Genomic DNA, 25,895 nt, shown 5'->3' with positions numbered 1-25,895 from the left:
CCCCCCCCCCCCACGGCGCTGCCCAATGCCGGATGTTCTCAAGGATCTAGAGAGCCAGGGAGGAGCTGGCAGTGTGACTGTGTGAGTCCCCCCCCCCCGGCCCCCCCCTCCCCGTTCTTCATGGGAGAAGTGAGGACAGAGCCTGGCCTGCAGGGTGGGGAGAGGCAGGGCAGAGGTGTGTAACGGCTCACAGCGCGTGTCCTCAAGTAAGAAAATGGTCAAAACCAGGAGCAGGGGCCCCGCGTGAGGAGTCCCATCCTGCATTGCGGGCCACCTGCTCAGGCAGGGGACAGGCCTGGGAGCCCTGGAGTCACCTCGACTCTCCACCACCACTCAGTGACTTTGAGGAAAGCGACTTGGTCTCTCTGGGCCTTAGTTTTCACACCAGCCAAATGGGGATGATGATTCCATTCCCCACAGGGCGCGAGGAGAGCTTAGGGCAGGGTGTCAGATTCGAGGAGAGGCCCCAGGGTACAGGCCGGTGGCTCTAGTGGCAGGCAGTGAGGGGGGTCCAGCCTTACCTGGGCACTCCAGGAGGGATGCCGGGTGGAATCCGAGCCGGCCGAGATGGGATCTGAGGCGGGGCCGAGAAGGGGTCATTGTTGGCAAACACGCTCTGGGGTCCAGGCCTGGACGGGATGGGGGGTGCGGCAAAGGAGGCTGCCGGCATGGGAATCAGGGGGGGGCCCGGGGTCGGGCCTCTCACTGCCGGGGGCCGGCCTGGGGGATGCACGCTGGATATGGGTCGGCGCTGTGGAGTGGGGCTGTGGAGAAAGGAGAGGGTGTGAGCTGGGGGTGGGGGTGGGGCGCGCCAGCCTGGCCAGTGTGGCCGTAGAGGGCTGAGGGGGAGGGAGTGGCGCAGGCAGGCACCAGCTCCCGCCCAGGGACATGCAGCGGGGCAAGGACCTGTTCCCTCCATCCACCCGCCACCACCTGCTTGGCAATGGCTGTGCCCCCACCTAAAACTTGAGCTAGGGCCCACCTGCACCCCTCCTCAGCCTCCAGGTCCTCCCACTTCCCTCTGACCTCACTCCCATGGCCCTCTGCCCCCCACCGGCCCTGCTCGGGCCTCCCGCCTGCTTCACCTCCTCCAATCCACCCTCCTTAGCCACAGATCCCTCCAGAGCCCAGCCCTGACTGCAAGTCCAAATGCCTCCAGAGGCTGCAGCGCCTACAGGCCCCTGCCCTGGGCGCCCCACAGGCTGCCCCGTTCCCCAGGTTGGGTGCCCTCTCCCTAAGTAACCCATGGCTCCCTGAAGTCTCAGTAGGGCTGGCACCTTCTAGATTTCCCTGACCGACCCTCTCCTCCTGCCACCTGCCTCCGTCACCGGTCAGGTATCCCTGTCTGATGGTCTGCATTGCCCATGCCAGGGTCTCATCTCCATCCAACAGCTCTGGGGTGGCTGAGGGGGAAGGGGACGTGCCAGCTAAGGTTCCCAGTGGCTCCCGCAGATCGTCCCCAACCCGCCACTCTCATCTGTGCTCCAGGAGGATGGCCCCGTGGCCACCACGGCCCGGGCCTCTTGCCCTCTCTGGCTTCCACTTGGGCTCACCGCGTGGGAAGCACCAGGAGGAGACACGTGGGCCTTTAACCCAACCCTTCTCTTCGTCGCTTCAGGCCCACGCAGGGTAGCCGCTCCCACTGTGGCCAGCCCTGGGGGCCCCTCCACCCTGCCCACCCCGTGGGCTGTGCCCCGACGGGACACACGGGAGGAACTGGGAGCCCGCAGGCAGCATCCTCTGCCGACTGCGGGTGACCGGGCCTTACGGACCTGTGGCTGCTGGAGCTCTGGATCCAGGTGTCATCGACGGGCGGGGGCACGGGCGTGGACACGGTGCTGGTGCTGATGTCCCCGATGATGTTGAGGGCCTCCTTGAGCGCATGGTACATGCGCAGCATGTCGTCCCGCCTCTGGGCCTGGTCGGCCGACTCCTCCATGAGGCTGCTCTGGTCCGCCGAGGAGTACAGGTAGGCCAGCAGCTCGTGGTGGATGAAGGCCTTCGTCTGGGGACGAGGGGCGGAGAGGTCAGGGCTTCCACCACGCCCGCCTGGGCCGCTGGCTGGGAGGGCGGCCACCACACCCCGCAGTCTTTCCTGTCTTTAACTTCACTGCCGGACGAGCCAGAGGCTTACAACCCAGGCGGGGGTGGGGGGGTGGGGGGGTTCTACCCAAGTGTCTGCCGCGTCTCTCGGGGCCACCTTCCAGTGTTCTTCCGGCCCGTCTCACCAGACGCTGATGATCAAACCTACCCCGAGGACCCTGCCTCTCGCATCGCCATCTCTCCTCCCATCCGTTATCTGCGAACTGGCGTCTGTTAAAAAACTGCTAGCTCCCTCTCTTAAAAAAAGAAATGTTTAAAAGGGGCGTCTGGGTGGCTCAGTCGGTTGAGCGTCCGACTCTTGATTTCTGCCCCGGTCATGAGGCCAGGGTCCCCGAGTCAGGCTTCTCTTGCTGAGCTTGCAGGCTGCTTAAGATTCTCTCCCTCCCTCCCTCCCCCCCACCCCCCCCTCCCCGTCCGCCTCTGCCCCTCCCCCACTAGCACACGCTGGCTCTAAAATAAAAAAATAAATAAACAAACAACAACAACAGTGCTAGGTTTCTGTTCATTGTATACTTTGTTCCTTCCAAAACCTCCTACAGGATATAGGAGTTTCTCAGTTACTTTTACTGCATTTCTAGGTACGTGTGTTCACGTGTACATGAGCTTCTCCAAACAGGGACAGGTTTCCCTCTTCCTTTTCAGTGTTCACACCTCTACGCGATTTTTCTAATCTGACGACATTGGTTAGTGATTCTACAAAAAAGTTTTAAACACAAGTGGAGATAGCCAACTTGTTCTTGACTTTCGAGGGAATGCCTCCTGAGCTCCCCCATTAAGGTCAAGAGTGGCTTTGGGGCGCCTGAGTGGCCAGGGGGTTGAGCGTCTGACTTCAGCTCAGGTCGTGATCCCACAATTTGTGACTTTGAGCCCCGCGTCGGGCTCTGTGCTGACAGCTCAGAGCCTGGAGCCTGCTTTGGATTCTGTGCCTCCCTCTCTCTGTCCCTCCGCCTCTCAAAAATAAACATTAAAAAAAAAAAAAAAAAAGAGTGACTTTGAGACTGAAACACAGATTCCTAACAGAAGACTCCTACAGTTGTCCTTTTCAGAATGGATGTTGAATTTTCCCAAATGGACTTTCAACATCTCCAAAAACGACCAGGCTTGACAGTTTATTTCCCCTCCTTTTTATACACATGGAGCCTTCCTGTATATTCTGTTACGCTCCACAGTTCTTTTTCTACATTATAAATGAGTTATTATCAACCTGGACATCCTCTTCTCTCTTTATTTTTGCTTTAGACCCTGTTACATTTCGAGCTTTCACAGGCACAACATAAACCCAAAGCTGGCCTACGTAGCTGCTTCTTGGGTGCCCAGCTGAGCGGGAGGCCTGACATATGAACCCCTGCACCCTCCCAGCAACCGAGAGTGGGAGACATTAGTACAAGTGCATTTCACCAGAGAGAGGCCTAGAGCCCTGTGAGTCTCGGGAGCCCAGGGGTAGGCAGTGCCCTCCAGTGAAGGTGGGCTGGGCCACAGGCCATCAAGAAGCCATAGCTGGGGACAGACTCAGTCTGCGCTTTAATCCCACCTCCCACTCTTCTGAGTGACTCAGGGCAGCTTCCTTGACCTTGCTGGGGCCTCCTTTTCCTGTCTAGAAAATGGGAGATGATCACAGTTCTTCTCCTAGGGTTCGTACAAGATTGAAACACTTCAGAGAAAGTATATACGTGTGGCATTTGTTTCAATTACCCAAGGAAAAGGGAGTGAGCTCCACGTGGCTTGTACCTTCTAATCTCCCAAGAGAGGCTGGGAACCCTGATTCTGACGTTTAGAAGGTCGTGACTCACTCTAATGTTAAATGTCATACAAAGGGCGTCCGGGCCCAATCTGGCCGTGGCTGCCCTGGCCTCCTCCCCGGTGGCGGGTGGGCCCTGGCGGGGCCGGGCACTCACGTTGTTGATCATGAGGTGCATGATGGTCTTTGGCATGAGGTCACGGATGGACTTGTTGATAATGGCCACATATGAGTCCACCAGGTTGCGAATGGTCTCCACCTGGCGCTCCAGCTGCGGGTCCATGGAGAAGGTGTTCTCCTGGACCCCGTCCTCATTCTCTGCCTGTGGGGGGAGAGGGCAGGCGGTGAGGGGGGACTGTGGCCTGAGGCGAGGGTGGGGAGCCCCCCTTCTCTGTGAATGGCTTGCCTTGTCCTGCCCACAACCAGCTTTCTGGGGATGTCCCCTGATGGCCGTATTGGCTTCAAGTGGCCCTGCCCGCCCCTGGCCTGAGCTGCCTGGACCTGGGGTGACCATGCCCCAAGGTGGCTGGACCCCTCACCTGGGGACTGGAACATGTTAATTTGGGGGCCGAGGGCAGCCACGTTCACTCTGCCTCAAGGACAGGAGGAGGAGAGGGAACAAAACAGATGGGGTCCCAGGCCATGTATATCCCTGTCCTTGTCTTTACTTGGAGAGCCTTCTGGACCCTGACCACAAAACCCTCTCCCCTTTTCCCCTTTGTTTGCTCACGACAGTATGGGCTATGATCCTAGAAATGACCCATCCAGGGAGACGCCAGACCCCTTTCTCTCCCAGGGTCAGCACAGCCCGATGTGTGCCGGCTGGGCAGGGTGGTTCCTTACCTGGTCCTTCTCGGGGTAGACCCCAGCTCGGAGGAACGAGGCCTTCCAGCTGTCCACGTCCTCCTGGGAGTCACAGGCCAGCTCGATCTGCCGCAGGTCCTTGTAGACGTTCCTGCAGCAAGAGGGAGGAAGAAGAGGCATGTGGTTTGACCCTGCCCATGGGGCTAACAGGTGCAGGGAGCTGTAGCGTGGGCTCTGGGGTCTCAATGACGGGGATTCACACTTGACCCGGGCACTCACAACTGGAGCCCCAGGATGGCAGTGGCACCTGCAACAGGTCGGGCCGAGAGGAGCCCCGAGTTAGTGCCTGTACAGCATCTAAAACCCTGCCAAGTGCAGCGCACATGCTCAGTGATGTCGGCATCTAGTGGCATCCGTGGGGTTTTGTTTTTGTGGGTTCGGGTGACTCCTCTCCTCTCCCCTCTTCCATGCCCTCCTGTGGGGGCCAAAGGCTGCCCAAGACACTCTCAGAAGTGGGCAGGTGTCCCCTAACACCCCTGCCTGGGGAAGCTCCCATCAAGGTTTCTCAGGGAGGCTACAGCAAAGTTGTTCAAAAGAACATTCTGGGATGGCAGAACCTGTGTCGTCAGGTGCGGTAGCAAGGAGCCGCAGGTGGGTTCTTTGCGAGCACCGGGAACGGGGGCCAGGGTGACTAAGGAAGTGAATTTCAACTTCATTTTATTTCAGTCAACATTTAAATAGCTAAATTTGGGCCAGTGGCTACTGCACTGGATACTGAAGGTCTAGAATGTGCCCCGATTCCTGGGGGGGCTGGGCTGGTGGGGGGAGGGATGTGGAGGGTTGGGGCTCCCAGCTGAGCATGTGCAAAGCAGGACAAATGTGGGTCTGTGAGCAGAGGCGGCAAGAGCCACAAGGCTGGAGGAGAGACGGATGGACAGTGTTCTGCAGGCTGGGATCTGTGCCACACACGTCCTCTCCTGTCCCACAGGGCAGCGGTGGCCGAGACGGCCAAGCTGGCCCACCACTTCAGCGTGAGATCCGAGTCTGAGGTTACTCATGGCCCGTGACGGAGCTAGGGCCAACTAGCAGTCAGTGCGTGGCTGCCCTGAGACTTCTGGAGGGAGTCTCAGAGAGTGGGAGGCGGGCCTTCGTTGGGAAGGCTCTTCCTCTTCTGTTGCACTGCCTGGAATATCATGGTGGCTGGACCTCGGGCAGCCATCTTGGAAGAGGAGGAGGAAGGCTCAGGAATAAGGATGGACCCGGATGCCTTTGGAGCTGCCCCACCTGCCCCAGATGGGAACGTCATAAGAAACAATAGCAACTTCTATCTTGTTTCCGTGACTATTATTCTGGGGTTCCTGAGCTCACTCGTAAATGATACATTAGGTACCATCTTCACAGGGGATCATCACGGGCCCGGGGAGGCGGGCCAGCTGCCCGCTGTGCAGCAAGGAAGAGCTTCCTGGCAGGCCTGCCCCACAACAAAGCCCAGGTTCAGCCACGCCAAAGCGGGTCCCAGAGCTTCAGGCCATTCTGTGACAAAGCAGGTAGAGCTACTCCTACACAGAACGTGAGGCTGGCTCCAACCCATGGGAGCGATGGGCAGTGAGGGAGGTGGTCCCGGGGCAGCGGGGAGGATGTCGATGTCTGTTGGTCCATCGTGAAGAACCTCCAGGCCTTGGCTGAAAGCCACTGCGATTTAGGTGCTCCCTGGCTCCTGGATGAGGACGCACCAGAGTCCCGCGTCCACACTCTGCCCTTCCCCCTGCTCTTGGATCCCCTGCCAGCTGGACCTCTTCCCAAGCTGAGAAAAGCATCTTTATTTTTGCTGAAGTCTCCTCCCAGTGCCCGGCGGGGTGCGTTTTCTGGGGACCTCCTGGGCCTCTCTCTTCTGTCTACACTCACCTGAGGGTCTCACCCCCATCTATGACTTTGAACGTGGCCATGCATTAACAACTCCCCAATTCACATCCCGCCTGGAGCTCATTCCCTAACACCAGACTCTTGAATGTGCACGGCTGCCTCCCTGATTCCCCACGTGGTGTCTCAGAGGCCTCTCTTCCTCAGCGTGGCCCCAACCCAGCCCCTGATGGTCCCCAAGCCTACCCTGACTCTGCCTTCCCCAGTTGATGGCAGCTCGGTCCCTGCGTGAGTCCAGGGTCACCAGAAAATGCCTTCCTCTCTTGCACCCACATCTACCAGGGCTTTGGTCAGCTCTGACTCTCGGCATCAGCATCAGCTGCCTCCCCCTCTATGTCCTCAGCCCCACCCCAGCCCAGCCCCCACAGCCTCCCACCTGGACCAGTGCTATGCATGCAACCCATCCTAGTTTCCCCACTCCTGCCCTACCCCGCCACAGCCACCAGGGGGCGCCTGTGAGCACCTGAGCAGGGGCCAGTCCCTCCTCCGCTCAGAACCTCGGCCATCACTTCATCAGGTCTCTGCCCAGACAGGACTTTCCCGACCACACACTGGAAGCACCCACGGCCGTTTTCTGTTTCTCACTTGATTCCCTTTCTAATTTTTTTTTTTAATGTTTAATTTTGAGACAGAGAGAGACAGAGTGCTAGTGGGGGGGAGGAGCAGGGTAGGGGGGAGGGAACACAGAATCCAAAGGAGGCTCCAGGCTCCAAGCTGTCAGCACAGAGCCTGACGCGGGGCTTGAACCCACGAACCGTGAGATCATGACCTGAGGTGAAGTCGGACGCTTAACTGACTGAGCCACCCAGGCGCCCCTCACTTGATTCCCTTTCTGGAACGTGAGACCCCAGGGCAGGGACTTCACACAGAAGACGCTCAGTGGGTACTGCTGACTGGATGGGGACGGCCACCGTCGCCCAGTGGGCCCTCACCTCTGCTCCGTGTTGAAGATGGCGAAGACGTGCTTGTTGGACATGAAGCCCTTCTCCACGTCACGGATTTTCAGGTTGTCCAGAGGCAGCATATACTTCTTCTCCTTCTCCTGAGGGCGGAAAGGGGAGGGGTCACCCTGGACTGGACCCCACCTCGAGGGCCACCTGCCACAGCCTCTCATGCTGGTGGCTTTATTCGGATTAACTCACCTGCCTCGGCCCCCACCTCTCCCTTGTCCACTTTGCCCCAGCCATGCTGGCCCCCTCAACGCTCCAAGGTGCCAGGTGGGCTCATGTCACCCCAGGGCCTTTGCTGGAATGTTCCTCCTCCCGATGCCCGTGTGGCTCCCTCCTTGCCTCCTTCAGGTTTTTGTGCAGAGGGGACCCTCTCGGAGAGGCCTGCCCCGACCCCACCCCACACGTTCGCAGGCACTGTCTCCCTTGCCTTCTCCGTCCTCCTTCTCCCCTTGGTACTTCCTCTCGCGTAACACAACACCTTATCCTGCTCACTGACCTAGGCTATTCTCTGTCACCCACCTGATTCGTCAGTTCCTCAAGGCCAGGGACTCCTGTCTGGTTCACTACCACGCCTACGACCACTCTATCTTCACAATGAGCCTGTAACTGAATTACTGCTATGATCCCATCTTACAGAGAGGGAGACTGAGGCAAAGAGGGGGCAGGCAACGATTCAGGGGTAGGGCTGGGATTTAAAACTAGTCAGCTTCAGATGATCCTGGAGCTGGAAAGTGAGCCCCCTTGAGGTGATGCCTGAGCTCCAAAGCCACGGAAGTGTCACTCACTTCCCAAGGGCAGCCCTGATCAGGAAGTGCCCCACTGAGTACAGGCACAGCAGTCCTGGCGGCTGCTGGGGAAGCAGCTGAGAGGATGTGGCCCTCAGCCAGGGGCACAGGCCTGGAGAGTCACGGAAGCCAACATTCACCCACCGATGGAGGCTAAGGACCTACTGTACCCCCAGCCTGGGGCTGGGCCCCTGTGGGTGCATCATCTTAGACCTCCCTGCGGCCCAGGCCTTAGCAGTTCAGATGGGCTCTGCCCCTCCCCGGCCACGGACCCTTGGGCAAATCACTCCCTCTCTATGCCTCAGTTTCCTCATCTGTCAAAGGCAGACAGGAGTCCTGCCCTCCCTGTGCAAGGTGAGGATTAAGTCGAGCCCAGGAGACACTAGGGTTTTCTTCTGTGTGTTTGTCCCTCACTCTTATGGCTCTAGGGTCAGGTCCCAGGACTCTGGCAAAGGAGGAAGCCAGGCAGAGTGCTCCTTCCGGCCGAGCTGCAGTGAGGGGCAGAAGAAGGGCCTGGCGGCCACGAAGGTGTGAACCCCCCATTCATGCTGCAGAGGGGGGTCTGAGGAAGGAGATGGCACAGAAAGGCTCCGGGTAAGTCCCAGGGCCCTCCAACCTTCGGGAGAAGAGTCTCAGGGGCTTTAGAAGGGGCCGGGATGGGGGTTCCCTGCTCAGAAGACTGTGGAAGGGCCTCTGCTGCCCCCGCCCTGTCGTGTCAGGAGGCAGGAAGCTTCTAGTCGGCTGGCCAGGCCAAGTAACTGAGTCACAGTCCTTTTGGGCCCCGAGCGAGACGCCACATCTGGAACTGTTTATAGTGTGATTCCGCCCAGAGCGCGGCAGCTGCCTTCCTGATGCTGTTGACACGCACGCACAGAACACAAACACACAGAGACGCAGAGGCGTGTGCGCACCCCGCCCCCACCCGCCCCCCAAAGAGCCCTCTGCCTGCACACAGAGGCCGCGGACCCAAACCCTCCCTCCCGCCCACGCCCACCCGCTCCCCAGCCCCCTCCTTAGGATTTCCTGCAAACCCACAACTTTCTCCAGATGCGAGCCGGCCCCGGCCGTGCCACGTCAGACGAGAGAAGCGCATCGGCGCAGGCACCGGCCTCCCCGCCGGCTCCAAGGGGCCGGGGCGCAGTGGCCCTCCTCGTCCCCCCCCCTCCCCCGCCAGGGGGCCTGCAGGACGGACAGCCGGCCCCGCCCACCCAGTGTTCAGACTACCTGTTCAGGGGGTTCTGAATGTGTACAGTAGTCTGCACATTGGTTAGGCTGGGCTCGGGCAAGCGGCGCGTCGGGACGGCCACCCCTGAACTTCCGCCCCCTCCGCGGCAAGGCGGACCCGGAGGTGAGTGTCATCGCCCACCGCCCTGCTCTCCACCGGGATGGAGAGACGTGCACCGAAGCCTGGGGAGTCAAGGAGGGCCTGGGTGGGAGACGAGGTGCCAGGGAAAAGCAGAGGGAGCCGCCGCCAGCCGCGGGGGTAGGGGCTCTGGCTGAACGGTCCCCCTAGTCCCACCCCACTCTGTAACTGCTTCCTCTTGGGTTATTTTTTTAAAATAAAGAAATATGGTTCGCCTCTCTGAGAAGGTCCCTGAGCTGGGGGGGTGGGGGGGGGGTGGCGGCTGCCACGTGTGGGGTTCCGAGGGTCCCGCCCCTCCCGACCTCATTCTGCTTTGTGTCTGCAGCGCACACAGGGCCCCTTTCACGGGCCTGACGGTTCTCGTTACCGTCGGCGGGCGATCCACCCTCCTCCCGTCCCGAAGCCTCCCCTGCCCTGGGTCTGGGCCGGCGGGAGGGTCCGGGGCTGCTGCTTTCAACCCCCACATGAGGGGAAAACGAGGGACCCCTTCTCCACTAAAGAAAAGGAGCTCTTAAAACCGGACTTGCAGTGAACCGCCAGGAGGGGGTTCGGGCCCCAAGTCCCCCTACCACTGCCCAAGGCCGTCACAAAGCCTGGCACTCCCACCCTGGGCGGAGATGGCCGGGCCCAAGGTGGAGACCGGCCCTCAGCTGGCCTGGTGAAAGCCTCAGCAGACCGGCTTTCAGACTGTGGGGGCGGAAGGAGGGAGAAAATGCAAAAGCTTCATCCCCACCCCCTCACCCCGGCCATTTTGAGAAGCTGATCTGGCTCCGAGGGTTCCTTAAGAAACGCCTGACCTCACCCTCCGAGAGGCTCTGTGGTCCTGGCCACGCCCTCTCCCGGCTTAGAAACAGCCACCAGACAGGGTCCTTCAGGGGGCGCGGGGTTCCTGATGCTCTTGGAAGGTTCCAGAATGAGTGGGAACAATGACATTTCACCCCTAAACACCCTCCCTCGGAGGAACCGTGTCCAGCCCGGGCCACAAGAGAGTGGTCCAGGCCAGGGCTGAGGTGTCTCTCGGGACAGGGAGCACACGCCCTATACCCACAACACAGGGACCCTTCCCCACTCTGTGACACAGGGCGAGTCACTGCTTGGAGCCCGATTCCTTAAGAACAAATGGAGCATAAGGATTTTCTGAGGAAATTGTGGCCACGGTGGGCTCCCCAAGCCAGTGAGTCTGGCACAGGGCAGGGACTTCACAAACAAGAGCTGCACCATCCCAGGTGACTAGGACACACGGTGGCCATGTGACCAGATGGTCAGGGGCACGAGCAGAGCAATGCAGGTACCTTCCTCCGCAGGCCCTTCTTCCCTTCTTCAGGCTGCTACAGACCATACTGGGATGGGCAGGGGAGTCACACGTTAAGGTGGCAAAATGGGGAAGGCGGAGCTCGGGCTCGGGACAGCCTCCCGGCACAGGCCTGCCAAGCTCCCCAGGACACGGGCAAGACACAGACTGCCGTCTCCGTAAGTGCCTTCATTTGGGCCTCTGTCACAGACGCCTAACGTCGCCCTGGCCAACAGGGAGGGCTGGTGGGCCTTTCATGGGGCAACCCAGGAAAATGAAAGCAACACAGTGTCCCCCACTGGTGACCCTCAGAAGCCGATCCCGCCCACGACAGAGCAGCAACAGGCAGTCACACTGGAGCAGCGCCATTCCCGGGCCACTAGGCCGTAGCCACGTTGTTAAGAGAACTAAGCAAAGACATGGGCCGCTCGGGCCGGGAAGACAGGCCAGTGCCGAGGCGGAGAAGGGACCCAGACGGCAGTGCTGCCCGAGAGGCGGCCCACTGGGCTGGGGGCGCAATCGCTCACAGGGCTTGCCTGCGGGTTCCCGGAGACCACGGTACAAGGCAGCAAACAGCCCTGGGGTTTGCGTTCCTGGTGCCATTCCCAGAGGCCTCCCCAGGCCCTTTGGATCAGGACAAGTACATAGGGAATGTTCTAGACAGACACTATAGCTAAGCACGTCACAGGGGCCATTCTATCCCACTTCGTAGATAGGGAAACGAGGCGCCTGGCTGAGCCCCTTGTAGACGTTGGGCCCCCAGCACCTCAGCAACCTGGCCGGGAGCCTGAGTCCCTGACCTCAGACTGTGCCCCCTCTGAGAGCCAGGGATGCCTCCCTGTGACTCTGGAGGCTGGGGTCGGTTTCTAGCCTGCCAAGGGCTCCCTTCTCCATCTCCCTTTCCTCCTGAAGTGGAGCCGCTATCAGGCTGGACCCCTAGAGGGTCATGTGGGGCTGGGATACGCAACCTGGTGCCTAGTATGCACCGCCCCCCCCAGTCCTGCCCCAGTCTTGGCCATTACCATCCTCAGGGAGGAGCTTGGGGAGCCTTTCTCGAATGAACGAGCAAGCATCCACCCACTCTAGTCCCACCGCCCTACCCACCCACCCCCAGCCACTCACCTCCTCATCCTTGTACCAGGACAGAGACTCGGCCGTCAGCACAAACCAGTACTCCTTGGAGCCGCCCTTCATCAGACTGATGTTGTTGATGGTCAACCAGCCCCTGCGGATCACCTGGGGGGGAGGGTGCTGCTCAGAGGGGGACAACGCCTGCCGCCCGGCCCAGCCCACCCTCGTGCAGGGCCCAGGGCCCTCGTCCCCAGTAAGGAAGACGGACCACACAGCAGAGATGCCTCCAGCCCTAGGCCAGGCAACCCAACTCCACCTTGCCCCCAAGCATTTCCCACTGCAAACCAACACGGGATGCCCAGGCAGACAGACACGGGGCACGCACACTCACTCACAAGGCTTGGGGGTGGGGGTGGAGGGGGCAGGGAACCGGGCCCCCGGGAGACCCCCTGCACGCGGGGTCGAGTCAGCACAGGCAAGAAAAGGTGTGCCCGGCTACAAGGGGCCTGGGACAGTTCCCGGGCTTGTATGGGAGTGTGTCACATGGGACGTGACATCGGAGGAATCACACTTGCGGGACCAAGTGCCAGGGACGCCCTCACACCCTCTGGAAGATGGTTGTTAGCGGAAGGCTGGCGAAATTGCCACGAAACGGGAGTGGTTCTTCCTCTCCCTCCTTTTGCGGCTGACCGGCAGAAGCGTAACCCACAGTGTCAACTCTGCTGCCCGCGCTGTTGGTCACCTGCCCAGCTTACTCTGGTGGACACTTGGTGGGCAATGGGACCTGCTCTGGACGGGGACGGCGGCCGGCCTCTGTCCTGGGGCTCCCTTCCCCACAGGCTCTTTCCAGAGTACAGGAAGAAGGGATGCTTCCGCCCAGAGGGCTGGGGCCAAAGGTTTGAGCTTGGGGCACCCGCCGGGGATCATGCCCCTCACTGGCCTCAAACCCGGAAGTCCCACTCTTCTCTGACGCGCTGAGGCTCTGGCCTGGAAGATCCCCTGGCCGGGGCTCGTCTGCCTGCAGCTGTCATCTGAGTAGGAGGCAGAGTCCGGCCAGGTCTACACAGAGGACTCATCTGACAGCTGCATGTAGGCAGCCTGAGGGGCCACGGTCCTGTGTTCCCTGGGTCATGGAGGCATGTGTGGGCCAGAGCTACCCATCACTCTGGTCTGGGGACCCCCGGGCAGCGGAAAGCACATGGAGGCACAGGCAGGGCCACCTGGGGCCCAGGCAGCAACAGACTGGGCCAAGCTATGCGGAGATGCGGCCAAGGACAGCTGGGATGGGCTGGTGTCGAGTCCCCACCTCCCCACCCGCCTCGGGGTGGGGAAGGGGGGTGTAGGGGGGGGGGGTCGGGGGTGGGATGGGGCTTGAGGGATGACCCTGGGGCTCACGTGTCTTCCTAAGGGGTAGGTCTCAGGAGGGGCTTTCTCCTCCCACTCTGACCTGCCCCCAGGCCTGTCAAATCTTAACAGGGCCACCTGCTTCCTATGGCTGGAATTAGGCTCTGAGCCTCATGGGCCATGAGGGTGGAGGCGGCCAGAGCACACCCAGGGACCTCTGCACTACACAGAAGCCCTCGCCCAGGCTGGGGACAGCATGGAATGCCACCTGGCGGCCCTTGTTAGGGCTTCCTGGTGATGACGAGACAGCACCTGGAGACCTGTGGCCACCAGGGAGTGAGCAGAGACTGCTGGCACCCGCCCAACCATGGCTGCCTGGTGGGCAAGGGGGCAGAGACCGCTGGCCCCAGTAAGGTCATGGTATCCTCCCAGGGTGCCCTGGTTTAGCACTGAAAACCTGGAGTCCTGGGAATGCCCCCAGTCCCAGGCAAAGTGGGAGCTCTGGTCACGCTGGGGCAAGGCTGGTCTTCAGACTCCGGCTCAAGGCCATCCTGCATATGGCCCAGGAAGGAGTCCCTGGCTCCAGCAACCACACCCCCCGTCCCAGAGCTGTGTGGGTCTCTGTGTTCATACCCACTCCTTCCTTCCCCAGCCCAGGGGCCAGGGTAGAGCCTGCCTCGTCCTAGCCCAGGCCAGGCAGAGTAGGCATTTCTACACTTCAGTCACCGACAACCAGGGGAAGAGAAGCAGGAAGGAGGTGGAGAATGTAGGCGGTCAGTGCTCCCCGGAAGACAAGTCTTCATGTGGTGAGGCCTCTCCACCCCGGGGCCCAGCCCAGTTCCCAAGGGGGCAGATATGCCCCCCACCTACCCCCTCCTTGGCCTGGCTCACCTGCCTGCACCCTCAGTTAGTAGCAGTCAGAGCTGGCAAACGGGGCCCTGGCCATGCTGTGGGGCATGTGGCCACAGGGCAGATGCCGTGCCGGGAATGGCCCATCTGAGTAGGCCTGGAGAAGCCTCCAAGGTCCCCTTCCCCTCGAGCTGCCCAGAGAGCTGTCCGCGTGGGAGCCATGTAGGGTCAGAGATGAAATCCCACCCTGGGGAGGCGCAAGCTGTGGGCGGCAGACACATGTGCTGAGTCTACAGGAGAAGGAGTGGCTGGCCTTCTTCATCTAGAAGCCAAATTTGTGCCCCAGGGGCCTGGCTTAGAAGGAGGGGGGTGGAGGGACAGAAGAGGCAGGCAGGCTCCCACGCTCCGGGGTGCACAGGGACAGGCACGCACACACGCCAGGGGTGGGAGGAAGGGCCACCGGGGGCAGCACGGGCAGCAGCAGGAAGCAGCAAGCTGGGGCCCGCCGGCAGGGTGGGTCAGCCTCCTCCCGGGTCAGGGTCCTTGGCCTGAGTCGCCTGGGGCAGGAATGGGAACCGTGGCCGGGAGACCCAGGGGCCCGCAGCCGGGGCGCGGCTGGCCTTTGGTGCTGGGGATGTGGAATCTGGCAGGAAGAGAACAACTAAACCTCTTGGGGTGTGAGGAGAAGCGGGCCCCTGGACTGTTTGGAGGGGGAGGTGGTGAGTATTCAAAGTGAGAACCCTGGGTGCGGCGGGAAAGGAGTGATGCCTGCCGCAGGCAAACGCTAAGGGAAGGGAGCAAGTGGCATGGAACAGTCTAACCAATCATCATATCCTGCCACGGGCAGGGAACAATAGTGGCAGCATCCAGGAGAGAGTTCCCTGATCAGCCAGTCACGCCTCTCGTGGGTGTAGGAGGGGTGTCACGTGCAAAGCTATCACATGGGGGAAAAAAATTCTTTGACCAGTCAAGTCACATCTGCCACAGGAAGGGGAGTAGTGGCCTGCTCAGGAGAGTACGCCAGGATCGATTAGCCATGCCTGCACACGGCCAGGGAGGGGCACAAAGGAAAGAGCGCCGGATCGATTAGTAATGTCTGCCTGGAGTGCAGGAAGAGAACATTTCGGCATGGTGAGGCCAGTGGCGGCAGGGGCAAGAACCAGTTCCAGCAGGGCTTAAGCAAAATCTCCCCTGGCCAGGGATGTGAGGGGAGGGAAGCATGGGGTGTTAGCTGAGTATTTGCCATCCCTGACCTATAGGAACTAGCTACATGTGTCGGAAATGGGCTGGCGGGCGGGCTGGGCCTCCCACAAGGGTGGTGGTCAGGTTAGTGTCCGTGTGAGTCAGCTTATGCCCAGGGCAACACGGAGTCCAGCGGGTGTTGGCCACGGCAGGGGGTTTTTAGGTTAGCTCGATTTTTAGTTGTTCTGTTATTTGGGGGGAAAGGGACATTTACGGGGCGGCGGGGTCTCCACCACTCTTAGGTTCTCTAATGTTTGCTACCACACTAAGTGGGTACTTACCAAGATCTCCCCCTTTGAAAATGCAAAGTTAGGATTGTGGGTAAATCAAAGAAGAGCCGGCAGAGGGAAAGAAAACGTAAGGGACATGAGGGGACAGAGAAAAAGCAGGAAAAGCACAAAAATGGGAGGAGAGAAGAGCAAGGGAAAAAACAGCAAAAGAAAAAAAATTACATGCTATTAATTATATTCATGGTGTTAATATTTAATTCATTATCATCTCCCGAAACAAAAAAGCAACAACATATGTATTACCTATGGCAAGCGCAAAAAAATCATGCAGTGGTTACATCCTTCTTTTCCAGAGGGCTCTATAATCGTGCAAGATAGCAGAGCCCCCACCCCCGTCCCCGCTCCCACCCCTGTCTAATATGGAGAAGTGGGGTGAGCTCTGCAGGGATGATGTGTTTTTCTTAAAGAAAAAAAAAAAAAAAAAGGCACCTAACACTGGCATATATGAAGCTGTTCATATTTCACAAGGCCTCTGGCTGGGGCATGACATCGAGGTAGAGAACGCTTCATGTGGCTCTGGGTTTCTCCAGGAATGGGGCACACAGGACCCTCAGGCTCCCCAGAACCGCTGACCACCACGCGGCCTCCCGCCCCCCCCGCCCCCCCCAGATTCCGAGTCTCCTGGGGCTAGGGCTGGGAACCCAATTCGGCTGCAGACACCCATGCCCCTCTCTTGGGGGTCAAGTTCTAACCGTGGCCTTGGATGTCAGACAGGGCCTTCTGGGTGTGCAAATGTGCCCCCAGAGCCTGGGCCAGAGCTTTAGTTCAAAGACAGGTTTCCTGAAACACCAAAACCTGAACAGACTCAAGAGGCTGGGAGTGGGGGTAAGGGGTCTGGCGGGACGTGTCACGAGCCAGGTACCGTCACTGGGCTCGGCGGTCCCTAAGTCCCATCCGCCCCCAAGGCTAGAGCTGTGGGCTGTGGAGGGGCGGGCTACCTGGTTGGGGATGGCTCTCTTCTTGTTCAGCTGTGTACTCCTCTGCTGGGCGCTGAAAACGAAGCAGAGAGAGGACTCGTGTGGCGACACGCTGGGAAGGATGAGGTGAGGTTCTCTCCCTTGTGGGGGCCAAGTGGCCAGCTCAGGGCAGAGGCAGAGAGGAGCGCCTTCCACACAAAGGGCTACCCAAGGGAAAGAGCTCGGGCTCATGCAACGAGAAGATGTATTCAGTCAAACTGAGGCTTCGAGGTCCTGACCTCAGCCACCTCCAAGGGCACCAGCTATTTCCAGGGGTCAGTGGCCCCAGAGCCTCCAAGGCGGGGCCCGAGAAGCTGGACTCCCAGGTGGCTGGGAGGCAGCCACGGTGGCTGCAGAGTAACCTGAGAACCAGGCTGTTTGGGGCGCAAACTGCGGCTCCTTCCCACTCTCTCTGCCCATCCCTGACCCCGGCACCAAATCTTCAGTGGCTCCGACCACAGAGCCGGCCACCCTGGGAGATCAGGACAGGGGACGGCTGCTCACCGTGAAAACATTCTGGATGGTTTCCGACCCAAATGCAGAGGAGAGGTAAGGTCACCAGAGGGTTTCTATAAAGTCCTTCATTTGCCTCCAGTCCCTGATCTTTTTTCTTCTTTAGCTACCCTGTTTCCTGGCTAGTTTGTGCCACGCGGATGAAGGCCACGTGTTTTGCACGTGGGCACCCACTCAGCTCCCCTGTTCATCCTATTTTCCACTGAGACAATCACAGCACCACCCGTCTGCAAACAACTGATACCTATTCCTTAGGCATCCTACTTTCTTTTCTTATCGTATTGCTTGAGGAATCAGACATTCCTTTAGGAATACGCATTGTTTTAGGAACTTTCAGAATATGACAAGGCTAACCATCTTGTTACACTCCTTTACTGGCTGCTTCTGGGGCTGTACCTGAAAGTTCAAGCTGGCTGTTGGATAAAAGAGAGAGAGAGAGTAAGGGAGAGAGTTAAGGAAATAGGCTTCCGTTCCTAGACAGGCAAAGGTTGGAAGAGTAAGAATGGAGAAAGAACTGGGGCACCGGGCTGGCTCAGTCGGTTGAGCGTCCAACTCTCGGTTTTGGCTCGGGTCACGATCTCACGGTTTCATGGGTTCGGGCCCCACAATGGGCTCTGTGCTGACCGTGCGGAGCCTGCTTGGGGTTCTCTCTCTCTCCCTCTCTCTGCCTCTCCTCCACTCACACTGTCTCTGTCCCTCTCAGAATAAGTGAATAAAAAATAAAAAAAAATAAAAGAACGGAGTAAGAACTTGTCCAACAATTTCCCTAGCATTCAATGAGTTTATTACAAAGCTTTTTCTCTGGGCCTGGGTTTCACATTTAGAGGGCAGTGAGAAAGCAGCCGACAACATCTAGCCCAGGAAGGAGTTCGGTCAACAGTGTCTGCGGGAGACAGGACCGATTAAGCCCCGCACAGTAATGGCTGGGTGCCAGCGAGGCCCCAGATGTGCTGCTTGGGGCTTCCTGGCTCCCGCCCTCACCCGGAAGCCCCTGTAGGTGCCCCTTTCCCTTGCCGGCTCCCAATCAGACATTTCTTGCTTTCAGGTGGATGAGGGGGAGCGGGAGGAGTCCAAAGTCCTCCCCTCAGCCTGCAGGGCTCCTCCTGGCAGTGGGGCCTGGCCTCTCACCTCCACCCTGCCTTGCTCTCCCCGTGTTCCTGTGTCTTGGGTCTCCCTTCCCTCCCTTCCCTGTCCCGACACCGTCTAGGTCTTCTGCCTGTCTGCCACCTGGCTGTTGTGACTTCCTCGGGAAGGTCTCTCCAGGCCACGTCCCTCGCTCCTCCTTCCTACAGCCCCTCACCTACTCTCCTTTCCAACTCTGGTCTTTCACGCGACAACGTGCTCGGTAAAAACACGTGTCCAGCCTGTGGGCTGTGAAAGGGCGAGGCCCAAGTCCGGCTCGTTCACCCTCCTACTCCAAGGGCCCTGCCCTGGGCCCAGCTCTGAGACAGTGCTCCACGGCTGTCCAGCGGGCCCCCTCGACGTCCACCCTCCAAGGCTGGGGCCCTGGGCCCCACCCCCAGCCAGGGCGACCCCGTTCACACAGCAGGAAAAAGGCACACAGCAGGCAATACCCACCCGGTCACCAGCTGCTCAGTATAATAACAGCTGGGGGAAGTGGGAAGGCCCAGGAGTCCAGAGGAAAGAGTGGTGTGGTCAAAGGAAAAACAGGAGAGATTGTGAGAAGGAACTGTGGATGAAGTGTGAGAAGCAGAGACATCAAGGTGAGGCACAAACAGCAGCAAACCAAAGAGGGGACCAGCGTTTTCCGCCCACATACACCTGGCTGCTGGGGGAAGAGGCACAGGAGGTCAGGGCCCCTCAGTCCTCCCATAGCAGGGGCAGCCCAAGTAGGGCCCTTGGCTCGTCTGGGTGTCAAGGACGGCTTCTGATCATGCCCGCCTTCCTTCCTTCCTTCCTTCCTTCCTTCCTTCCTTCCTTCCACTCACCTACCACGTGCCCAGCAAAGAACAGCTGACCGACTCTGTTGAGTGCAATGATAGATGTCCTACCCACAAGTGCTAGGTCCAGCACAGAGACCCCTGAGATAAAGATCCTTTTGCACAGCCTGCTAGCCCAAGACTGGGTTCTAACAGGCCCTGCTCCACAAGGAAGCCTCCCTGTGACTCCAAGGCCAGGCCGGAAGGCTGCCCCTTGGACTCAACACAAGCCTCACGCAGCCCTGACCCCAGCAGTGATTACCCTGGGTCTTAAGGGGTTGGCTGCGTGTCTGTCTCTGGCACGGGACCTTCCTTTGAGGGTGGGGACCTGGGTCTGTGCTTGGCACAGAGAACGCACACCAGGAATACTTGCTAAGTGAATGCAAGGAAGCTGGCTACCGATTCTTCTGTTGGGCTCAGGCAAGAAGACCTTCAGGAGGCCATCAGAACAATCCATGTGACGCCCAAGTTCGCTGAGGGTGGACCCAGGGGCTGACGGAGTCAGTGCACGATGCCTGAGGCCCCCAGCATTTACATCTAGGCCCTGCTGAAATCAGAGGCCCCTGCTCTGGCACCTTCCTTGTCCACGTGCCATGGAAGGGTTTGATTTTGAATCCATGGTGTACGGATGGGAGCCACGGAGAGCCTAGACCGGACAGCACGCTTCCCAACGAGCAGCCCCCGGAGCCTGTGAGATGTTCTGCGAGAGGGCCGAGTGCAGATGGGGGAGTCTGGAGAAAGCCGCCCAGTTTATGAAGGTTCTGAGAAGTCACGTAGGAAGGAGAGCACTGAATGCCGCCAGCCTCACCCTTTCCCGAAGCGGCTGACCACAGGTCTGCCCCATAGGAGGCGTGTTGAGGACAATGAGGGTGGACGCTGCTATTAACCCCGGAAAGCTCCCAGATACTCTCAGATGGCTCTACGCTTCACCCCCCAGACCCTGACAGAAAGACCCTCTTGCCCCAGTCTGCTGAGGGAAGCCAACTCAACCACCTCCCTCGGGGCCTGGCTCTGAGGGCGGGCATTGGTGCCCTGTCCTGAAAAGTACATACTTGGCAAATCCGATAAAGTCCTCGTGGTTCGTGTTGATGTAGGACTGCTCGATGTCGATCAGAAGAAGAATCTGGAAGAAGGAGGGGAACTGTGAGTACAGAGCGGAGGTTGGCGGGGACGGCAGTGGCCAGAGCACTTCCCCAACCCGCCAGCAGGGGGAGCTGGAACCCTACGGCTTCCCAGGCCGAAGACCTGGGACCACGCGTATCCTTCCAACACAAACAAACCTTGGGGTAAATCTGTAGAGGGAAGAGGGGAACGGGTAACTGAAACTTCAGGGCCTCACAAGGAAGAAAGACGGGGCCAACAGAGCAGGGGGAGGCAGCTCGTTGTGCAGCGGTGGCTGCAGGCGCGGCCTAGGCTGACCACCTGGGCTGCAGTCTTGCCAGGCCACCGCCTGACTTTGTGACCCTTGCCCTCACGTTACGGGACGGTGGAAGGTGGAAAGGAACAAGAGGTCCAGCTGTGTAGGGTTAAATAATTCCCAATATGTGACGTGTTTAGAGTAGGGCCTGGAGTGTGGTAAGTGCTGCATTCAAACAGCGAAGATAATGTGGCCAGGCAAGGGCGTTAGAATGGAACCCAAAAACACAGGACCGCAGGAGCCAGTCAGGGTGTGATCTCAGATAAGGGACAGGCCTTCACATAATACCCTGCCCTTTCCTGGCGTTTCACTGTGCCTCTGAGCCCTCCAGCATCAAACACGCCAGGCACTTGGACTTTGTGGGGGTGCTGGAAAATGCTGGGGTGCTCTGTCCACGGGAGCCATTGTTGCTGGTTTTATAAGGCCTGCGCCCCATCGGCCAGAGCCTTGGGATGGAGCCCAGAAGTGCTGGCGGTGGGGCAACCAGGCGCCATGGCGTGTATGAAAAGGACAGCAACGTTCTTGAAAACAACAACAAAATTAAAGGGAATCTTTGAAGCTTCTGATACAACTTCAGGGCTACGGAAGCCGCACGGGAGCCAGCTTCTGCTCCACTGATGCGCGAAACACGGCAGTATCGCAACCAAATACAAGGCGGCTTGTGCTGGTTCTGGTCTGAACAAACACCTGCCCAGAGACCCCAGTGGACACCTGGGGGGAAGGGACGGGACCGGATGCAGCCACGTGCAGCCGGCTTTGGGCTCACTCGGCACACGGCAGGTGCGGGGACCTGTCCCGCTCTCTGTCCTCGTGTGCGCTCGGTCTTCACGAGAAAACGTCGGAACATAAAAAGCACCCACGCATCATCGGGAGCGCGAGTGGATGAAACAAGTTGTGGTCCACACGCACGAGGGAACCCTATGCGGTGATCACCGGCAACAAACTCTGCAAAACACCGCAAATGACAGGGATGAATCCTGAACGTGCTATGCGGAGTGAAGGAGGGCAGACTCAAGGGGCTACATACGACGGGAGTCCACTCAAGTGACATTCTGGAAAAGGCAAAACTTGGGGAACAGGGAGCAGACGGGTGGTTGCCGGGACCGGCGGGCTGCGGAGGGGTAAAGGCGGGGAATTTTGAGGGCCACAGAATGGTTCTGCATCTCGCTGAGGGGGCGGTGGGGGAGAGGGGGTTACCTTCTTTTATGCATTTGTCATTACTCAAAGAAATGTATGCTCAAGATTTAAGCACATAAACTTTTTTTAATTAAAAAAAAAAAAAAGATTTATGCAAATAAATGACACCTGAAAGGTAAAACAAAAAGCCAATACCTGGTCCTTGGTTCTCCCCTCCCGTTCCCGGATGTACGTGGTGACGATTCGCTCCGTCTCTTCTCGCAAGCGGGGGTAGGAGCTGAGCTGGGGGGCGGGGGAGCAGAGTGGTGGCATTGGCTGTGTCCTCGTGGCACAGGAAGCGACACGACCACACAGAGAACGTGGGGGAGGGGAAGTGACAAGGGGTGGGCCCACCGAGTCCCCACCCCACTCCTGTCTCCTAGCTGCTCCAGCTGGGAGACAAGAAAGGGACGGTGGGGGAACGGTGTGCCAGAGAGAGTGACAGGGTGCCCACGCACGAGCAGAGGTGCTGGATTCCAAGATGGAAAGTGGCAGAGAAAGTGGGCGCTGTGTGTGTCCGCTGCCCTGCAGCGATGGTGGCCCCCTCCGCCCAGCACTGAGGGCGAGGACCCTGAGCATAATAATTAGGGCCACCAGGCCAGTGAGGCGGGACCTCTCGCCCAGCTCGTGAGTGAGTAGCGCCTGTTCCAGGCGGATGGGGGCGCCATCTGGGCCATCTACCTCAGAGGGACCCCCTTGCCGAAAACCATTCCCCGATCATAACCAAACCAAAGGCACAGAGAAGCCCACCTTCTGAGGTTTGGGTGAAGTCCACATGGTGGGGAAAACTGAGCGGGTGCTCAAAATCACTAGTGGAAAGCCTCTCAAACGCCCTGTGACGTGACGAACACGCAGGTCTGCGCGCTGATAGCATTTCACCTGCGGCGACAGTTTGGAGACCTGCCCCCCCACCCCCACCCGCCCTTCTCTACGGGGTCCAGGAACAGGCACTCCTGCCGGTCCCCACTGCCTGCACCTGGCTACACCACCGGCCTCCCATCCCCGCCCGAGCCCAAACTGGGAGTGTGGACCAGGTGTGCGTTCCCAACTCCCTCCCGTTCGTCTGCCACGCAAAGTTGAGGCGTCGCGGGGCGACAAGGGGCCCACAGAAGGGGGTTCCTGCTGAGGTAGAGTTTCCAGATGCGTGGGTGAAGACTAACATGGGTAGGGGGAGAAGATGCGTGACGAATGCGCAGGTGATAACAACGAAACCTTCGGTTACCTTCTCGGCACACTTTTTAATGACCGTGGCCAGTTCTGAGACCACGAGATCAACACACTTCAAACTCGGCTCTTTGAGTTTTACAATCTGTTTTTTCACAATGGCTTCAAAGGCCATGTCGGGGGTGAAGAGCCCCGTCCTGGGTCATGCGGAGGGTGGGACGAGGTAGAAAGACACCCAGGGACAGTGCAGGCCACACACGCGGGATGGGAGACAGAGAAAGAGAAGAGAGGAGAGTCAGCTGGTTAGTAACATGCAAGTAGGAGGCTGTGCCCGCATTTGCCCCGGAAGCTGCTTCGGATCAAAGAGGAGTCCTGGGTCGGAGGAGAGGCTGGGGCTTGCTCTGGGCTTTCATTACGGAAGCGCTAGGGGTCAGTGTCACGGTTCAGACAGCCGAGGGAATGTGGAGGCCTTGAATTTCCACACCTGTGACAATGCGATCTTGGATGATCATCTCTACCCCGTCTAGGTTTTTCTCTCTCTCTCTCCCTTTTCTAATCGAAGAAGCTTAAGAAGCAAATGTGGGCTTTTCCAGACCGAGACAGAAGGCTCAAGCAGAGTTTCCCTGCCTTGGAAGACCGACCCAGAGCTCTACGGCCACCGTGGACGTGCAAGCACGAACCGCCCACTGGGAAGCACTTCAGCTGCCTGGCCAAAGCGTGCTGCCCTGGGAACCAGGCCTGCGGGGGAGCCCAGCGCGTCCTGCCAGGTGGAGACAGCGGCCCGTGAACACTGGCACACGGTGCCCGTGACCTAGTGGCTCAGAGGACATGCTGCCTGGGGGGGGGCAGCTCTGTTCCTGGAGGAAGCCAGGGGTACTTGGTGGAGGCAGTTAGGAGCCAAGCTGGGCACCCGAGTGTTCGTTACGCTGTTAGCATTCGGGCCTTTCTTGGTGCCTTGGGGACAGAGAAGTGGCTGGCTCCAGGAAAGCCCGAGGGTGCCAGGCGTTTGTCAAGAAAGGGTGACAGCCAGGGAGGTTCGTTCAGGGAGCCTGGCCTCCAACAGCTGACACGGGGTCCCTCTCTGCTTCCCAGAAGGCAGCAAAGCGACAGCCCAATGAAACCCCCAATTCCATCAGACACATGCTAGGCTTGATATCAGGGTCCCAGGGAGCCCTGCCCACCAGTCTGGCCAGTTCTGGAGGCCTGGCGCACCCCGCCCCCCCCCCCCACACGCTGCGCCCAGGCCAACACGCCCCCGCCCCAGCCCCTGGGAGGAGGCCACATTCTTGGAAACTAAGGCAATCTGGGGGGAAAGGGCACCAGCGGGGCAAAGGCTGGAGCAGCACTGGGAGCCTGATACCAAACCCCCATACCCCCGCGTCCACAAGGCCAGGAGTCACCCTGCTGAGGGCCCGATACCTTACTGGTACACTGCCTAACTGTATTGATTAGCTCCTGGATAACCAGGTCGACACATTTCAGACAGGGCTCTTTCAGCTTGACGACCTGCTTTTTCACAATGGCCTCGAATGCCAAGTCCGGGGTGAAGAGCCCGGTCCTAAAACCATCCGTACCCGGGGGCAGGGGAGATAAGTCAGAGAGAAACAAAGCACGGTCAGCAATTTCATAGGCATGGGCCAGGTCCCCGAGAATGAGCCAAGGTCACAGCAAGTCTGGGGGCTGGACGCCTGCATCCACTGCCTGGAAACCCACAGGGTGTCCTGAGGATGCCATGGTGATTTAAGACTGGACAACCAGAGTGCCTACTTTTGTCGGATAATCGAGGGGACCTAGGAGTCTCACGGGAGCCCTGTGATGGGGACACATGCTGGATTCCTGTAATCGTGACTCAGGTCTGGCTCCCCCAACCCCCGGGGGCAAATCTACAGTGAGCTTTCATAGCTGGGCTCATGCCAACTGACTGGGCAGCTGAACCTACGTGTAGCTGAACCTACGGGCAGCAGATGGCCCCGTGGCCTACAATAGATCCACACGAGACAGCACACCTGCCCTCGAGTGCCCTTGGAGACCCACGGGGAGAGACTTCTAAAGCTACTGACAAACCACCCAGGAGCCCACTCCAGCCCTCACAGTCAGGGCACCCAGAGGGATGGGGGACCAACTGGCTGGAGGACGGCGCCGCAGAGGTGAAGGGAACGTGGCAACTCTCCCCTCGGCACTTGCCTGACTCCGTGGATGTTCTTAATGGCGTAGCTGATCTCGCGCCGTAAATCCTTCTCGTCGAACTCCATCTGAGAGCAGACAAATCACTCACATGCAAGCAAGTGCCTGCGGCACCCCCACAACAGGTGCGTATTTGGGGAACATAACGTGTCCTGTGTGTGTCTGTTTTCACACGGCGGCCTATCGCACTAGACCAAAATTCTTCAAAACATTAAAACCCAATTTCAGCAAGGATGGCTTGAAATGAACACTCTCGCCCTCTCCCAGAGGTAACGTGAATTCACATGAACTTTCTTACGGGCTACTTTGCAATACCAGTCAGGACCTCCAAACACATAGCTACTTTCACGCAGTTTTAAGTGTTGTAGAAATCTACCTCGAGGAATTACTAAGAATTAGTGACGTTTGTAGAACTATTCGTAACTGCTGAAGAATGTGAAAACCACCTAAATGTCCACTGATGAGAGACTGGCTCAACGTCTAACGGGACAGCCGTAAGATAAGATACTACTGTGTCATTAACAACACATGAAATATACATGACTGGTGTGGAAAGATGGCCACCGTATGAAAAAACAACGTACAGAGACATATCCGTTTGTTTTTTAAGTATGGATGAGTATACGTGCTGTGTTTGCATATGCTGGGCACTTACCCACTCGCACAGAAATAATCGGGGAAGGACGGACACCCAGGTGCTAACAGATGTCGTCTACGGGTACTGGGATTATGGGTGTTTGCTCCCCTTTAGCTTTTGTTTTCATTGAAAAGAACTTCGCTGTTTTTTACAAAAAT

The 25,895-nt window shown here is 58.8% G+C and overlaps 1 protein-coding gene across 9 annotated transcripts in view; it reads right to left on the bottom strand.

Annotated features, from left to right (window-relative positions):
• The window catches only part of DNM2 (dynamin 2), an 89,106-nt gene that overhangs the window by 1,839 nt on the left and 61,372 nt on the right, over positions 1–25,895 (bottom strand). For 5 of the 9 annotated variants that reach the window (XM_078443398.2, XM_078443392.2, XM_078443394.2 and 2 more), the window contains 12 exons: positions 25,101–25,168; positions 24,336–24,474; positions 21,909–21,995; positions 20,212–20,282; positions 16,689–16,740; positions 15,742–15,753; positions 12,077–12,190; positions 7,498–7,607; positions 4,685–4,796; positions 3,999–4,163; positions 1,773–2,005; positions 522–764 (listed from right to left, as the gene is read on the bottom strand). In XM_078443398.2, coding sequence (XP_078299524.1) covers positions 522–764; positions 1,773–2,005; positions 3,999–4,163; positions 4,685–4,796; positions 7,498–7,607; positions 12,077–12,190; positions 15,742–15,753; positions 16,689–16,740; positions 20,212–20,282; positions 21,909–21,995; positions 24,336–24,474; positions 25,101–25,168 — 1,406 coding nt within the window. Of the gene's footprint in view, positions 1–521; positions 765–1,772; positions 2,006–3,998; positions 4,164–4,684; positions 4,797–7,497; positions 7,608–12,076; positions 12,191–15,741; positions 15,754–16,688; positions 16,741–20,211; positions 20,283–21,908; positions 21,996–22,974; positions 23,114–24,335; positions 24,475–25,100; positions 25,169–25,895 lie in introns of all 9 variants that reach the window. The other 4 variants (XM_078443395.2, XM_078443393.2, XM_078443396.2 and 1 more) reach the window with 3 other exon arrangements.

The sequence above is a fragment of the Panthera onca genome, chromosome A2 (genome assembly GCF_046562875.1).
Source record: "Panthera onca isolate mPanOnc1 chromosome A2, mPanOnc1 haplotype 2, whole genome shotgun sequence".
Lineage (NCBI taxonomy): Eukaryota > Metazoa > Chordata > Mammalia > Carnivora > Felidae > Panthera > Panthera onca.
This window is presented reverse-complemented; position numbering and strand designations above follow the sequence as displayed.